The 17,247-nt window shown below is 43.2% G+C and overlaps 1 protein-coding gene across 1 annotated transcript; it reads left to right on the top strand.

Moving 5' to 3' along the window:
- Positions 1 to 492: 492 nt before the first annotated feature.
- Positions 493 to 17,181, top strand: LOC124013632 (arf-GAP domain and FG repeat-containing protein 2-like). Its single transcript, XM_046327972.1, has 13 exons — positions 493 to 1,235; positions 5,503 to 5,596; positions 7,073 to 7,188; positions 9,024 to 9,171; positions 10,620 to 10,746; positions 11,234 to 11,338; positions 12,058 to 12,276; positions 13,537 to 13,609; positions 13,880 to 13,923; positions 14,442 to 14,534; positions 14,778 to 14,897; positions 15,426 to 15,496; positions 16,131 to 17,181. The coding sequence occupies exons 1-13, from the start codon at positions 1,069 to 1,071 to the stop codon at positions 16,176 to 16,178; spliced, it is 1,425 nt and encodes a 474-aa protein (XP_046183928.1). The 5' UTR covers positions 493 to 1,068; the 3' UTR covers positions 16,179 to 17,181.
- Positions 17,182 to 17,247: the final 66 nt, after the last annotated feature.

Below are 17,247 nucleotides of genomic sequence, written 5' to 3'. Positions count from 1 at the left end.
GCTGCTAGATAGTATGCATGCAGGCCTACAATGTTTACATCCTACACCGCCATCAGAAAAGCTTGTAGGATCAAATGACAGGTGTGTAACAATTGCTGCAGGGACTCACCCAGGCCCATACCACCTGACCTGTCTGCACATGGCTCTCGTTTGTAACCAAAAGACATCCTTACATTACATGTGCTGGCTGATCTGCTCTGAGTGTAAAATCTGAAACCAATCTCAAGTGTGAAGGAGGGATTTACTTTGCGTAGGCGATCTATCTTGAATCTGTTTAATTACTACATGTGTGTAATGACGCGTGCGTAAACCCTTTGGGACCTGTATAGTAACCTATCATATATTTACTGTTCTAAATGGATAGGGTTTTATCAGAAATCGATGTGAAGAGTTAACAAATTCAAGACAGCTAAAACATTTTTTTTTTCATTTCAGACGTCATAATGCAATGGGCGTGATATAGTCTCCCCATGACAGGCATTAAATGTGTGTTGCTGTTACTGTGAAAATAAACTCACATCAGACAACTCTCCTAAAATAATCTAGTCATATAGAATATCATTTCGTAATTATAATGGTTTATTTTTTCTCTTCTCTGTTGGTTATTTTATTTACCGCTCTATGCTATGTGTGATCCTCTGTCCTTTCCTTAGCTGGCAATCTGGGTTCCAAAAATCTGTCACCATTCCAAAGCGATGCGTCTTCGTATGGCGAGCAGAGAGCGGAGAGAGATATTTAGAGCGAGACATATTTATTTCACCACTGCCGAAGAGAATACCGCAGCTATTAATAAATAAATAACGACGTAGTAAAACAGTTTAACTGTATGACAAGATCTCCTCTGACTTATTCTGCTAAAGACACGAAATAGCCTGACTCAAGCATGTAATATCGGTCTCAAATCACGTTAATGCGAGCTGCATAAATAATGCGGGTGTGAGTAACATATACTGTAAACGAAGGGAGAAATCAGGGACTATAGCGGAGGGCCAGTGGTAAGCCGCTCACCACTACGAGCCTGTCGTCTGTGCCAGACCAAAGGCGGGGAGAGCGGGCCGAGACAGCAACATGTCGAACCGAAAACATCGGGACAACCAAGAGATATGCGCCCGCAAGGTCCGGGAGTTGGCCCAGGCTGGAGTAAACAAACACTGCTTCGAGTGCAGTCAACCCGGGGTGACTTACATCGATATCACAGTGGGCTGCTTCGTTTGCACGTCGTGCTCTGGAATGCTGTAAGTATGGATAGCTTCTTCTATAACATGCATATTGCGCATAGGCTATTAGGCTACTTATGCCTACAATTATAATAAAACTATAAAACTAAGCCCATTGCATGCCAACCCGGACTCATGGGTAGACGTAACATAGTAAATGTACATTCGGTATTCTCCAATGAGAATTGTGTTCATTTGTGTGTGTCCATTATCCATGTTGTATGATATGTTAGGAATTGCAATTTCTACAATAAGTTACCAATTTGCAAAACGAATGATATGTTACGAATTCCAATTTGTTGTGGCTATCGCTAATGTTAGCTAGGCTGCAAATGTTAGTTAGGCTAGGGTTTAGGGCAGGGTTTCCCAAACTCGGTCCTCGGGACCCCAATCGGTGCACGTTTAGGTTTTTTTTGCACTAGCACTATGCAGATGATTCAAATCATCAATTAATCATCAAGCTGTGTAGTGTTCGGGCAAAAACCAAAACATCAACCCCTTGGGGTCCTGAGTACCGAGTTTGAAAAATGCTGGGTTAGAGGTTAAGGTTAGGGTTAGGACTTATGTTAAAGGGCAGAGATAGGTGTTAGCTAACATGCTAAGTAGTTACAAATTAGCTAAAAAGTAGTAAGTAGTTGCAAAGTTGCTAATTAGATAAAACGCTAAAGTTGGCCGTGATGAGATTTCCACACACAACTTTTGGGTTGCTAGAAGTTCCCAGTATACGCCCACCCGTCCACCCCAACCAATCACCCAACTTAATAGTTTTCCTTAATTAACCTTCTGTCTTATGTAACCATACCAATCGTAACATAATTTGAGTGTCACCGGAGGCATACTGCACCGGGTGCACACTGCCTGCCCTCCAGGACATCTACAGCACCCAATGTCACAGGAAGGCCAAGAAGATCATCAAAGACCTCAGCCACCCGGGCCACAGCCTCATCAACCCGCTACCATCTAGAAGGCGGAGATAGTACAGGTGCATCAAATCTGGGACCGAGACTGAAAAACAACTTCTATCTCCAGTAGGAATCTACAATATTTCGCTAAGCATTTCGGAATTGGCCGATATTAGCTAAAAATGCCAACATCGGATGTCTAGTTTAACACCGATGTGCAAAACCGATGTCAAAGCTGATGTGCATTCCTATATAACATAGGTAGATGGCGTAATGACGCCACCAAAAATGTAGCTCTACACGTGCTACACAGCATTCCTAACCTAGCCCACAATGCCTGCTCTGTGGATAGCGCAGTCAACAAGTCGAGCAGTCATTTGAAAGAGTAAGAACATTTCAGTGAGGCAACTCAAAGGCGAAATCCATTAATGCCAAGATAATGGAATGAATTTCCCTTGACAACCAACCGTTCTCTGTCGTAGATGATGTTGGCTTTCGCAGACTGGTCGAGCACCGGTGCACACTACCAAGTAGGCACTACTTTTCAGATGTTGGCTTACCGAAGTTACACAGTATTGTTGAAACTCACATCCATGAGCTACTTGCTATGGGTGTCACTGCTATTAGCTTCACAACTGACATTTGGACCAGTGATGTCAGCCCCACGAGCATTATGAGTCTGACAGCACAGTTGGTCCATGAGGATTTCGTACTGAGGAAAGCCGTATTGCATGCTCTAGAATGCCCTGGTTCTCATACCACTACTGCCATTTCAATGGCATTTGAGAACATGTTTGAAACTTGGAAACAGGAACACTCCTTGCTCCATTCGAACAACTGACTCGAGAAATAAGCTCAACTGCGTCTGCAGCTGATGTGATACCCTGTCATGGCATTGAGATGCCTGCTCAACAAAAATGCCAACACAGACCATCGGTTAACTTTGAAAAGTACTCTACTAGAGGCTGTGAACAGGCGATTCGGTGGCATTCTCTCTGAGCCTCTAATTTGCCGCCACCATGCTCGATGCTAGGTACAAGGACCGCTACTTTGATGCAGACAAGAAACAGGGTTTACGTGAAATGTTACAGACTCAGCTGGACAAGATGTAAACAGACACAGTGACAGTGCGCACAGAGGAAGAGAGGCCACGGACAGACTGAGCTGAAACTTCACTGCTTGACATGTATGATGAAATCCTGGTTGAGACTGAACAAATGAACAACGAAACAGCAAGTAAGTGAAAGAATTAGGTTTTGATTTTGTTTAACTGGTAATGGAGACATACGTAAATACCAACAAAATAACTTTTTGGTCAGTGTGTGTTGCAACTATTTAACTGTACTAGAATTCTTAAAAGGCCGCACAAATTTTAAAATTTGGTTATCGGTATCAGGTTTTTTTTTGGCAAGGAAAATATCGGATATCTGACAAAAATGTCATATCGGTGCATCCCTAATCTCCAGGCTTTCAGACTGTTAAACAGTCACCACTTCCCGGCCCAGTACCCTGCCCTGAACTTTAGTCACTGTTACTAGGCCGGCTCAATCCTGTAAAGACCGACGCCGGAGACAAGAAGCAGGTACAGGGAGTTGACATTTAATTAGGAACAGACAAAGAGCAAGACATTAACAAGGTCCGCACACTGATTCACAATGACAAACGACAATCTTTGCAGCAATGGGGAACAGAGATGGGGAACTGACAAATATAGGGGAAGTAATAAACAGGTGATTGAGTCCACCCGTCATCCCACCTGGGCGAGCCTGACGGACCGGCCGAGGGCACGGGTGCTGGACAAGCGGGCTGGGCGTGAAACCCAGACAAACCGCCAGAGGCATGAGAGCCTGGCGAGCCGGCTGAGGCATAGGAGCCTGGCGATCCGGCTGAGGCATGAAGGCCTGTCGATCCTACTGAGGGCGTGGGAGCCTGACGAGCCGGCTGGGCGTAAAAACATGACGATCCGGCTGAGACCTGATGTGGGATGGGCGCCTTCCGTGCCAACTGGGGCAAGAAACCTCTCGAGCCAGCTAGGAAGTGACAGCCTGACGAGCTGGCTTAGGCACCCCCGGTTCCATCGATGTCGGGCCCCGGACCCGACGTCACCACCAACCGGAACGTCAGTACTCCCTGATGCTTCAAATGATAGCTGCTGCATTCTATAAGGACCGACGCCGGGGACGAGAAGCAGGTACGAGGAGTTGACATTTAATTAGGAACAGACAAAGAGCAATACAGAAACAGCGTTAGCACACGGATACACAATGACAAACGACAATCAATGCAGCAGCAGGAAACAGATGGGGAACTGACATACAGGGGAGGTAATAAACAGGTAATTGAGTCCAGGTGAGTTCAATAATACACTGATGGGGGATGGCAGGTTTGCGCAATGCTGGGAGCAGGTTGCCCTATGTACATAGTCATTGACCACAGGTCACTTTAGTAATGTTTACATTCTGTTTTATCCGGACTCTGACATTTCTCATTCTAATATTTATATATCTCTTAGTTCCTTTAGATTTTGGGGATTTGGGTGTATTGTTTTGTATTGTCAGGTATTACTGCACTGTTGGAGCTAGGAACATAAGCACCCGCTACATCCGCGCTACACCTGTGATCTGTTAAATATGTGTATGCGACCAATAAAATGTGATCTGATTAGATTACTATGTTACGTCAGGTCTATGAGACCAGGCTGTGCATGCAGAGAATGATTAACCAGTATGTTGCATCTGCAGATTCAATTTTAGGATGCTGCTGTTACATTTGAGTATTGACAAGAAACTGTAACATGTGTCTCTTCCTCCCCTTGGTGTCCTATGCTACAGTTAATCAGACTACTTTATCCTTTTCAGGCGAGCCCGTAGTCACGCTCGTGTTATGTTTCATTTCGGCATGGCTCCAGGTTTGGCATTCTCTTCCGGCTCATGTATTGTGTTCTGCATGCAGAACATAGCTCAGATCCCCAACAGATTATAGGCTGTGGTTGAGGGACATTTCGCAACGTTTCACTAATTCTCAGCGGTGAGATTTCAGCACAGGTTTAGAGTCTTGGACAGGCTGTCTCACTCCAAAGAACAGTGAATGAGCACAATATTATGTACTGTTGTGTAAGCCTTCTCTACACTGTATACATTTTCACTATGGCCATTTTCACCATAACAATTCATTTTCACTATTTCTCACAGTCACCTGTCATTGCATTCATTTTTTTGAACAATTTAAATACCCTTACAGCCCTTTCCTCTTTTAAATGCTGTATCACAATTGTTCGTCTTTAGCGATTTATGTAGTTATAAATGTGGAGTGCCCCCACCTTTCACATATCTTACATATATATTTTATCGGTTTCTCTTTTTCCAATCTCTCTCTTCTCTCAGGAGAGGACTCAACCCTCCCCACAGAGTCAAGTCTATCTCCATGACAACCTTCTCCCAACAGGAAGTAGAGTTTCTGCAAAACCATGGCAATGAGGTGAGTGACAGTCAGGTGGGCTTGTAGGCGGGACTTAACAGTATTACACCTGTATTTCACACACCTCATTTCAATTCTGGGCATAATGTTCAAATCTCAGCTGGATACTTCAAGATTTCAACAGCAGGAAAAGGTGAACAAAACACAAACAAGAGGCATACTTGGACTCCTAACATTCAGTATTAAATATATACGTGTCCCAGGATGAATAGAGCAAGAATAGATGATATAGATATTATAAATAGATATCATAAATGATAAATGTACATCCTTGGGCCGAGTCCGCCACCAGGAGAGGGATTGAGGCCACATGAGATGGATGAATCTATCTCTGTGTAAGGAATAGTTTTTTAATGTGATCTAGACTAAATAAGGCCCAGCTAAAATCTCATCCATCTTTATGAGATAGAAGAGGATGCTTGATGCTTCCCTCTCTTGTACCAGTCAGACCAACAGAGTGTAGCACTGTTCGGTGGTTACAGGCTTTTTCTGGAGGGATGTAGGTTCTCTGCCCAATTTGTGCAGTGAATCGGATCGAACATCGCAGTTACTGTACACACAAACCACCTCATCACTGTGTGTGTGTGTGTGTGTGTGTGTGTGTGTGTGTGTGTGTGTGTGTGTGTGTGTGTGTGTGTGTGTGTGTGTGTGTGTGTGTGTGTGTGTGTGTGTGTGTGTGTGTGTGTGTGTGTGTGAGAGATGAGAGAGCGTGTCTGCAGTGAAAGGGATCAAACTTTACAGTTGCACACAATAATACAATTTAGTTAGAAATGAGTTCATGTGTGCATGAGTGTCTGATTCATTGCACAGATATCAGGTAGAAAAGTCTGGATCGTCCGATTTGGTTAGATTAATGTGTTGATGTTGGTGATTCATAATTATTCAGTGAGCTACAGTAGTGTCGATCAGATCATGTGACTCTAGCATGTTAATTAAAGTGTTGGTAGGCAGATGTGTCTATTGTTCATTTTCTACATTATTATTTTGGTGTGTGTGTGTGTGTACAGAAATGTTTAACTACATTTGTGGGGTACAGAAGTTCCCACAAGAATAGTAAACAAACAAAGATTGGACCAACTGGGGACATTTTGTTGGTCCCCACAAGGTCAAATGCTATTTCTAGGGGGTTTAGGGTTAAGGTTAGGATTAGTGGTAGGGATAGAATTAGGTTTCAGGTTAGAGTTAGGAGCTAGGGTTAGTTTTAGGGTTAGGAGCTAGGTTTAGGGTTAAAGTTTTTAAGGTTTTCGGTTTAAGGTTAGGGTAAGGATACTGGTTAGGGTGAGATTCAGGATTAGGTTTAGGATTTTAGGGAAAATAGGATTTTGAATGGGACTGAATTGTGTGTCCCCACAAGGTTAGTTGTACAAGACTGTGTGTGTATGTGTGGTGCCTATTGTTGATGTTCTGCATCATTATTTGTGCGTTTGTGTTTTTCTGTGCGCACGTACGTTTGTCTGCGGCTCTGAACGTGTGTAGGTGGGGAGGAGGACCTGGCTGTGTGTCTTTGAGCCAAAGACAGATGCATGCTTCAACACAAGGGACTCACAGAAGCTCAAGGAGTTCCTCCAGGACAAATACGAGAAGAAGAAATGGTGAAAAAAAATCAATGAATATATCTACAGTTGAAGTCGGAATACATACACCTTAGCCAAATACATTTAAACTCAGTTTTTCACAACTCCTGACATTTAATCCAAGTAAAAATTACCTGTCATAGGTCAGTTAGGATCATCACTTTATTTTAAGGATGTGAAATGTCAGAATACTAGTAGAGAGAATTATTTATTTCATCTTTTATTTATTTTAACACATTCCTAGTGGGTCAGAAGTTTACATACACTCAATTAGTATTTGGTAGCATTGCCTTTGAATTGGTTAACTTGGGTCAAACGTTTTGGGTAGCCTTCCACAAGCTTCCCACAATAAGTTTTGGCCCATTCCTCCTGACAGAGCTGGTGTAACTGAGTCAGGTTCCTTGCCTCCTTGCTTGCACATGCTTTTTCAGTTCTGCCCACAAATATTCTATAGCATTGAGGTCAGGGCTTTGTGATGGCCACTCCAATACCTCGACTTTGTTGTCCGTAAGCCATTTTGCCACAACTTTGGAAGTATGCTTGGGGTCATTGTCCATTTGGAAGACCCATTTGAGACCAAGCTTTAACATCCTGACTGATGTCTTGAGATGTTGCTTCAATATATCCACATAATTTTCTTTCTTCATGATGCCATCTATTTTGTGAAGTGCACCAGTCCCTCCTGCAGCAAAGCACCCCCACAACATGATGCTGCCACCTCCGTGCTTCACGGTTGGAATGGTGGTCTTCAGCTTGCAAGCCTCCTCCTTTTTCCTCCAAACATAACGATGGTCGTTATGGCCAAACAGTTCCATTTTTGTTTCATCAGACCAGAGGATATTTCTCCATGTGCAGTTGCAAAGCGTAGTCTGGCTTTTCTATGGCGGTTTTGGAGCAATGGCTTCTTCCTTGCTGAGTGGCCATTCAGGTTATGTTGATATAGGACTCGTTTTACTGTGTATATAGATACTTTTGTACCTGTGTCCTCCAGCATCTTCACAAGGTCCTTTGCTGTTGGTCTGGGATGGATTTGCACTTTTCGCACAAATGTACGTTCATCTCTAGAAGACAGAACGGGTCTCCTTCCTGACCGATATGACGGCTGCGTGGTCCCATGGTGTTTATACTTGCGTACTATTGTTTGTACAGATAAACGTGGTACCTTCAGACATTTGGAAATTGCTCCCAAGGATGAACCAGACTTGTGGAGGTCTACTTTTTTTTTCTCAGGTCTTGGCTGATTTCTTTTGATTTTCCCATGATGTCAAGCAAAGAGGCACTGAGTTTGAAGGTAGGCCTTGAAATACATCCACAGGTACACCTCCAATTGACTCAAATTATGTCAATTAGCCTATCAGAAGCTTCTAAAGCTATGACATATTTTTCTGGAATTTTCCAAGCTGTTTAAAGGCACAGTCAACTTAGTGTATGTAAACTTCTGACTCCATGGAATCGTGATACAGTGAATTATAAGTGAAATTATCTGTCTGTAAATAATTGTTTAAAAAATTACGTGTGTCATGCACAAAGTAGATGTCCGAACCGACTTGCCAAAACTATAGTTTGTTAACAGGAAATGTGTAGAGTGGTTGAAAAACAAGTTTTAATGACTTTAATGACATTAGTGTATGTAAACTTCCGACGTCAACTGTATATGTCAGACGTACCACCTATTTCAAACTCATCCCAATTCAAAGTTGTACACTGAGTTGAATGTGTTAAATTTCCATTCAAATTATTTTTAGCACAATGCATTTACTTACATTGGGAAAATTATTTTTTATTAGTTTAGTCTCATTGAAATAAAATCTCTTCTTCAAATATAGTCACAGCAACATGGAACTATTTTTCAGGCATTTTTCGAAGAACAAGAGCCGGAGGGAGGTGGAGGGACCCTGGAGCCCGCCGGGGGTGCAGGCCTTACCCTCCTCTCACGGCCCCCCGCCCGCCCAGGCCCCATCCCACGCCATGCCCCCCTCCGCCAGACCCATACGCACACTGGTGAGATACATAACTCCTCCGATGGATTGAGGAGATGCGATAGAGGCAGAGGGATATTTCATGTATATAAAGCTTTATTAAATTGAAGGAGAAAGTAACGAGGAAAGGGGGGAGAGAAAGAGTGAAGAGATGGAGGGAGAGAGAGGAAAAATAAGTGGAGAAAGAGATAGAAAGCAAGAGAAAAAGAGAGCGAGAGAGAGGTGTTACTGTGGTGAAGAGTAAGAGTTAGTGAGAGTTTATATATTCACTTTGTATGTTGTCTACCTCACTTGCTTTGGCAATGTTAACACATGTTTCCCATGCCAATAAAGCCCTTGAATTGAATTGAATTGAATTGAGTTGTTACTATGGAGAAGAGTAATAGAGTTAGAAGTGTTACTGTGGAGAAGACGAATAGAGTGAGAGGTGTTACTGTGGAGAAGAGTAATAGAGTTAGAAGTGTTACTGTGGAGAAGACTAATAGAGTTAGAGAGAGGTGTTACTGTGGAGAAGACTAATAGAGTTAGAGGTGTTACTGTGGAGAAGACTAATAGAGTTAGAGAGAGGTGTTACTGTGGAGAAGACTAATAGAGTTAGAGAGATGTGTTACTGTGGAGAAGACTAATAGAGTTAGAGGTGTTACTGTGGAGAAGACTAATAGAGTTAGAGGTGTTACTGTGGAGAAGACTAATAGAGTTAGAGGTGTTACTGTGGAGAAGACAAATAGAGTTAGAGAGAAGTGTTACTGTGGAGAAGACGAATAGAGTTAGAGAGAGGTGTTACTGTGGAGAAGACGAATAGAGTTAGAGAGAGGTGTTACTGTGGAGAAGACTAATAGAGTTAGAGAGAGGTGTTACTGTGGAGAAGACTAATAGAGTTAGAGAGGTGTTACTGTGGAGAAGACTAATAGAGTTAGAGAGAGGTGTTACTGTGGAGAAGACTAATAGAGTTAGAGGTGTTACTGTGGAGAAGACTAATAGAGTTAGAGAGAGGTGTTACTGTGGAGAAGACTAATAGAGTTAGAGGTGTTACTGTGGAGAAGACTAATAGAGTTAGAGTTGTTACTGTGGAGAAGACAAATAGAGTTAGAGAGAGGTGTTACTCTGGAGAAGACTAATAGAGTTAGAGAGGTGTTACTCTGGAGAAGACTAATAGAGTTAGAGAGGTGTTACTCTGGAGAAGACTAATAGGGTTAGAGAGAGGTGTTACTCTGGAGAAGACTAATAGAGTTAGAGTTGTTACTCTGGAGAAGACTAATAGGGTTAGAGAGAGGTGAATACTGTACCTGAATACTGTACCGACAGAAATCCAATGACACAGAGACAGATGACCAAAAAGAACCCACTCTAGGTCATCTTCACAGCAAAGATAAAGGGGTGAATAACAGATGAAGGGTTAAATGAGGATAATGTAACACAGAGGAGAAATACATCCACCCACTGTTTGCCCCCGTCTCCCCTCTCCTCCAGTCCCAGTCCCAGCTCTCGTCCTGGGGGGACAGAGTCCCCACCATCTCCCCTGCGGACATGAGGGCTGATGTGTTTACCGCCCGTGCTCCCTCACGCTCCCAGAGCTTTAGAGACCCGCCAATGAAAGGTAGAACTGTTCACATTATTTTTTGGTACCGTGAGTAATGGAACCTTAGGCAACATTGTTTGATGCCTGTTTCTTCTTTCTCTTTCCACATCTCTCTATCGTTGTGTCTGTTTCTTTCTCTTTCCACCTCTCTCTATCGTTATGTCTGTTTCTTTCTCTTTCCACCTCTCTCTATCGTTATGTCTGTTTCTTTCTCTTTCCACCTCTCTCTATCGTTATGTCTGTTTCTTTCTCTTTCCACATCTCTCTATCGTTGTGTCTGTTTCTTTCTCTTTCCACCTCTATCGTTATGTCTGTTTCTTTCTCTTTCCACCTCTCTCTATCGTTATGTCTGTTTCTTTCTCTTTTTTCTGTTTCTCTCCTTGCCAATCGCTCTGTCCTTCTCTCTACCACTCTCTCTCTCTCTCTCTCTCTCTCTCTCTCTCTCTCACTCTGTATGTCGCTCACTCACTCTCTCTCACCCTCTCTCTCTCTCTCTCGATCTCAGAGTCTCTACTGAGAGGTATAGAGAGACAACGTCCAGGCTCTCTGTCTTCAACGATGGGACCCCAGAGCCACGCCCCCTCCTTTCCTGCCCTCCCTCGACCCTCAGGTAAAGACCACACCCTCCTCTGCTTAAATATCTCTCCTTTTCTCTCTCTCAACTTTTACCTCCTTAGCCAGTAGCACTTTCAAAAACAACTTCACTTTAGTTTAAAAAAAAACAACATTTATTTAACTAGGCAGGTATGGCACTAACCCGTACAGTAATTGATTGTGTCCTGAATGTTTATTCAGAGGTATAGAATAGAACAAAACAGAATATAGCCTTGGTGGGAGTGCATACTCGCCAGTAGTCCTGTACTCTTCTGCTATTAATTCTGATTAGTCCGTTTCTCCCTTCAAAGTTCCCATTCGGAGAACTGGCCAGGTCAAGCAGAGACACACTGTACCCTGAGATAGATAGAGAGAAATAACACGAATAAAACTATATATGCTATGATTCTGTCCAGGACAGACCCTATCTAGGAACACATTCAACTCCTGCTGGCTGCTAATACATGTAGCATGCTATACGTTTGTGCAAAGCTAGGATTTCCCCAATAATCCAGTGAGGTTCTATTTGCTATCTTGTTTTAGTGAGGCTATTGGATGGTCAAGTCACATGGAAAAACATGCATGGGTTGCGTCTGAAATGGCACCCTGTTGCCTATATAGTGCACTACTTTGCAGGACCTGGTCAAATGCAGTGGACTATATAGGGAATTGGGAGCCATCTCGGACTCACCCCCAGCCTTCCTTATCTCGGCCATCTTTGTTTGGTCTTCTCAGGTCGCACAGTGTCCTCCTCGGGGGGTTTAGCCCCCTTCAGGGCCTTCCCTAAGTCTCTGAGTGTGGATTTTGGGGGGCTCGGCCAGCAGCAGAGTCATAGTGCACTCAGCATCACCCCCCCAGCCCCCGGCCCAAACACACACACAAACCACCAGGACCGCTACGCTGCCCTGTCCCAACTAAACAGTGTCTTCTCTGACACGTCGCCTGGACCTACAGGTAAGGGTAGAATGAGTTTGTGTGGGGGGTGGGAGAGGGTGGGTGGTGTGTGTGTGTGTACACATTTTACTATACTCGTGAGTACCAGAAGTCCTCACAAGAATAGTACACCAACAAAAATTCAGAGAAGTGAGGACATTTTGCCGGTCCTCACTCGTAAAAATGCTATTTTAGGCTTATGGTAAAGTTTAGGGGTTAGGTAATATAGGATTTTGATCCCAAAAAATACCTCACAAGTATAGTAAGGCATAGTTGTTTGTGTGTGTGTGTGTGACTAAGTGAGTGAGAGAGTGAGATTATTGTCAGATACATTGCATTATGCCGTACTCTAAATGCCAAGGTTTTACTAAGTGAATGACCCCATTGTGTTTTTTGCACTCAATTCTAAACCGTTGGGTTGTTAGAAAACAACTTTGGAAATATGTTCCCATTTGGATTTAGCAATGCTACTAGCTGCTAACTAATGAGAACATAAATGTGCAGGACCAATGCCGTAGGCATGTTTGAAACTATATCATTGTTTTATTTCCATGATTCAATACATAATATCTCTCCCCTGGGCAATAATATACTGTAGGTAGATGCATGTGTAGTTTCTTTTGATGAATATAGCATTGAACTATAAGCAGTTTTTTTCTGCTTTCACAGTCAATAGTTATACCTTGACCAATCACACACTGAGAGTGGAAACATTGCACCCTATGTCAAATCAAATCAATTACATGTGATCTCTCAAATTAGCCCCCAGCTGAGCACTGTGCTTGTAGACTGGATGGCTGACGGCATTGGGAGGCTAATTTGATTCAGAGAGGTCTGATAGCTAGCAACAATGACAAGAAGCTGCCATGTGGGGAATTGTATGTGGCTTGTTTCAGCTCGTTGTAACTTTTTTTTATTGATACCATGTCTTGTTTTGAGGTGCTGTGACTCATGTCATGTCTATGCTAATATTGGCTGAAATTTTCGAGCTCGCTAACCAACAACCGTAATGATCAAATCAAATCAAAATCAAAATTATTTGTATAGCCCTTCGTACATCAGCTGATATCGATAATGATGAATTTGAGGGACAAGTGCTCATTGTAAAAATGTATTTATGTTTTCAATAAACATTTGGAGACAATATATAGTTTACATGTCAACAATCTAACCCAACCCTATCTGTTTTTCCCCATAGTTGTGCACTCATCAGTTTTGTTGTTAAGCCTAGAAAACCAACCTGTCTATGGTTCGTCTATTTATTTAAATGTGTGTTTTTAGCACCCCCCGGTGGACTACCACAGTATAGCACCCTATTTGGGAACCGCCTGTCCTCCAGTTCCACTCCAGCCAGGTAATGAATGCACTGTCAAGCAAATACACTTAACATTCCTATTTAATGCATCGAAGAAGTGTAGACTCTGTTAAAGTGCACCATTCCCGGTACAAATACATAGTTTTATTTGCTCAGGATATCTGCATGCCCTTGGTTTAGTAATTCATGACAGGCCGACATCATAGCTGGAGGCAACTGCAATATTAAATTGACTTGTTTTTAATGTTCATGCATGTAATAATATATAGTTGTTCTTATCTCTTCCTCTTCTTTTCCGACTTTCTTCAGCTCTCCAGGCATGGATGCTGTGTCGGGATCACAAACATTTGCAAGTAGGTAGTGTTACAAAAATATGAATCAATCATGGAGGCAGGGGCGCAACTTTTGTTTTACAAGTTGGGGGGGGACATCTTTTTAAATTTTTTAACCTATTGGTTAAACACTCCAAACAGTCTACCCGACAGCCTACCAATCCTAAAGCACACCATTGCCTTGTTTTGTATCACATTCGCATGATAAACCTGGCGGGGACACCCCCCCGTCCCCAGTGAAAGTTGCGCCCCTGCATGCAGGTGTATATTTTTCATGAAAGACTTTGAAAGGCTTGAACATATCCATGAACTATTCTCTCTCTCTCTCTCTCTCTCTCTCTCTCTCTCTCTCTCTCTCTCTCTCTCTCTCTCTCTCTCTCTCTCTCTCTCTCTCTCTCTCTCTCTCTCTCTCTCTCTCTCTCTCTCTCTCTCTCTCTCTCTCTCTCTCTCTCTCTCTCTCTCTCTCTCTCTCTCTCTCTCTCTCTCTCTCTCTCTCTCTCTCTCTCCTTGTCTCTCTGCCTCCTACCGCCATGTCTCAGGCTTCCCCAACCCGTTCAGCTCCAGTTCCAACTCTCAGCAGCAACAGCCTGCCCTGTCCCCCAGTAACCCATTCAACAGGTCCACCTCAGGAGGTAAGCTGCCAGCAGAGCACTGCTTATTCAGCCTGGGGGCAAAGGTCAAGAATGTACAGTAACGGGGGTAACTGTATATAAGTAATTCATAGACAGTCTTCATTAGCTAATAGTTCATGTAGTTTAGAAATAACTAAAAAACAGTTATATTGGAGATTTGGGAACCCTGGATTCTTGGTTTATTATAACATTTCAATGTACTGTGTGTGACTTAACACCCTTATGTTCTGTTTCCCTATGCAGGTGACTCCAGTGGGTTCGTCAGCTCTCCAACCTCAGTGTTCCCTCCGTCCGCCACCTTCCCAACTCCGGCTACCCAGAATTCATTTCCACACAAGCATGCCAACAACCAGGAAGCCAATGGCAAGTATAAGTCTATCATAATTCTCATGCTATTTTTTTCTATTCCCGACAAAATAATGTTGAGAATTTTCTCCAACTGTATAGGATAAGAGCACACAAAAAATGTTTACCATTTGGTGTTCTATATATATACAAAGTACATGCTTTGCCAAGAAACAAAACAGTTCATCACTGCAGTGCTGCGTAGATGTGTTCTCTGGCTGGGCTGCAGCAGCATACCATGTCATCTGTTATGTATGGGTTTTGGCCTGTGATCAAAACCAACACTGCCTCCTCAAACCCTAAGAGGCGCCAACATCATAGCTAATGATGATCACAGCATATTCTCCCATGCTTACATAATACCAACTCAGTCCCCAAATATAGAGTTAGAACCCATGGAATTAGAATGAGTGAAACTTCCATGGTCTGAGGGGTGTTGTCTATTCCAGTAATTATTCTATGTTCTATGTTTGTCAGACTAGTATTGGATGTATTAGTCTTCGATCCTATTGTATCTCTGATTTTGGGGTGTTGTTGGGTTTGTAGGTTTTGCCTCTTTCCCTGCATCGGACTCTCAACCCAAAGTTCCTCGTCCAATGTCAGTGAACCCATTCACTGTGAGTACCACACCACACTACAGCAAAACTACAATAAGCATTGAGTGTACTTCAATAGATTTGCACAGTTTGTTGGGGATTTGGACTGCTAGCTGCTTAATTCTTATGCTAATGCTTCATTCAAAAGGCATTGGAGGGCTTTTCTGGTGATGTAGATGTACAGCATGAACTCACCATCTCCCTCCCTCTCTCTTTCTATCTCTCTCTCTCCATCTCTCTTCACCCTCTCTCTTTCTATCTCTCTCTCTCCATCTCTCCTCACCCTCTCTCTTTTATCTCTCTCTCTCCATCTCTCCTCACCCTCTCTCTTTCTATCTCTCTCCATCTCTCCTCACCCTCCCTCTTTCTATCTCTCTCTCTCCATCTCTCTTCACCCTCTCTCTTTTATCTCTCTCTCTCTCTCCATCTCTCCTCACCCTCTCTCTTTCTATCTCTCCCTCTCCATCTCTCCCACCCTCTCTCTTTCCATATCTCCCTCACCCTTTCCCTCTTTCCATCTCTCCCACCCCCTCTCTTTCCATATCTCCCTCACCCTTTCCCTCTTTCCATCTCTCCCACCCCCTCTCTTTCCATATCTCCCTCACCCTTTCCCTGTCTTTCCATCTCTCCCTCCCTCTCTCTTGCCATCTCTCAGGGGAATGTTTACCCGAGTAGAGGAACGTCGCGAAACCCTTTCATCTGATACCGGCGCCCCGGCTACCCCCCAACCACATGAAGACCAGTGAACTTTAGGAGCTGCTGCCATTTCAATGCCTCTAGAGTATTTTCGCCTTCAGAGAGAGGGGAAACATTCATGCAGGCTCCTCTCCCCTGTGTGTGTGTGTGTGTGTGTGTGTGTGTGTGTGTGTGTGTGTGTGTGTGTGTGTGTGTGTGTGTGTGTGTGTGTGTGTGTGTGTGTGTGTGTGTGTGTGTGTGTGTGTGTGTGTGTGTGTGTGTGTGTGTGTGTGTGTGTGTGTGTGTGTGTGTGACCATATATTAAAGGTGTTTGTATGACAATAGAATCCACCTCAGGGCTCAGTGGGTGCCATCAACAAGACACACACACACACACTTCACTGTTTCTCCCATGTCCCGCTTTTGTGCAACAACAGTCCCATTCTTAAAACAGTACGCCAAATCATCACATTCGGCTTGCTTTTTTGGAGCCACCTCTGAAAACGCCCTTCAAAAACTAGCCAGTACAGTCAGTCAGTGTGTATCAAGTTACAGAAGGGAGAGATATCCCGCTTCAAGGCTATGAAAGCTGAACATGATGACGAGCAAAGCATTTTTTTCTCTTTAGTGATGGCTATGGCAGCCTTAACATAACATCCTCCTAATGCATGTAGATAGGAGGACATTACAGACAAGCCTGTCTTTCCCCCCCATGTGCTGTGTGTATGTATGTGGAGAACACGTTTGTATCGTTTCATGTCCGTTTTTGTCATGAGTAAATCATTTGTGTTTCAGTCTCAGGCTGCATGTGCTTGGAGGGCTTCAAAGAAGAGATACTATTGAATGTAAAAAGCTATTTTCAAAACAAAACTGTTTTATTTCTCCCTGTAATGGACCAAATATTTGTTGTTTTGGGTGAAAATATGGAGATGAAATTGATCTCTTGCAAACAAAAGAAAGAGTTCTATTGAGAAAGTGTTTGTAATGATGTGTCCATGTTCATAAATTCAAATATTTGTTGCGTCTTTAAACAGTGTCTAGTTCTTTATTCGGTGTGTGAGAGAGAGAAAATATTGCATAATATGTAACTTGTAACA

The sequence above is a fragment of the Oncorhynchus gorbuscha genome, linkage group LG25, assembly GCF_021184085.1.
Source record: "Oncorhynchus gorbuscha isolate QuinsamMale2020 ecotype Even-year linkage group LG25, OgorEven_v1.0, whole genome shotgun sequence".
Classification (NCBI taxonomy): Eukaryota; Metazoa; Chordata; class Actinopteri; order Salmoniformes; family Salmonidae; genus Oncorhynchus; species Oncorhynchus gorbuscha.
The sequence above is the reverse complement of the archived record's forward strand: the minus strand, read 5'-3'. Positions and strand labels throughout refer to the sequence as shown.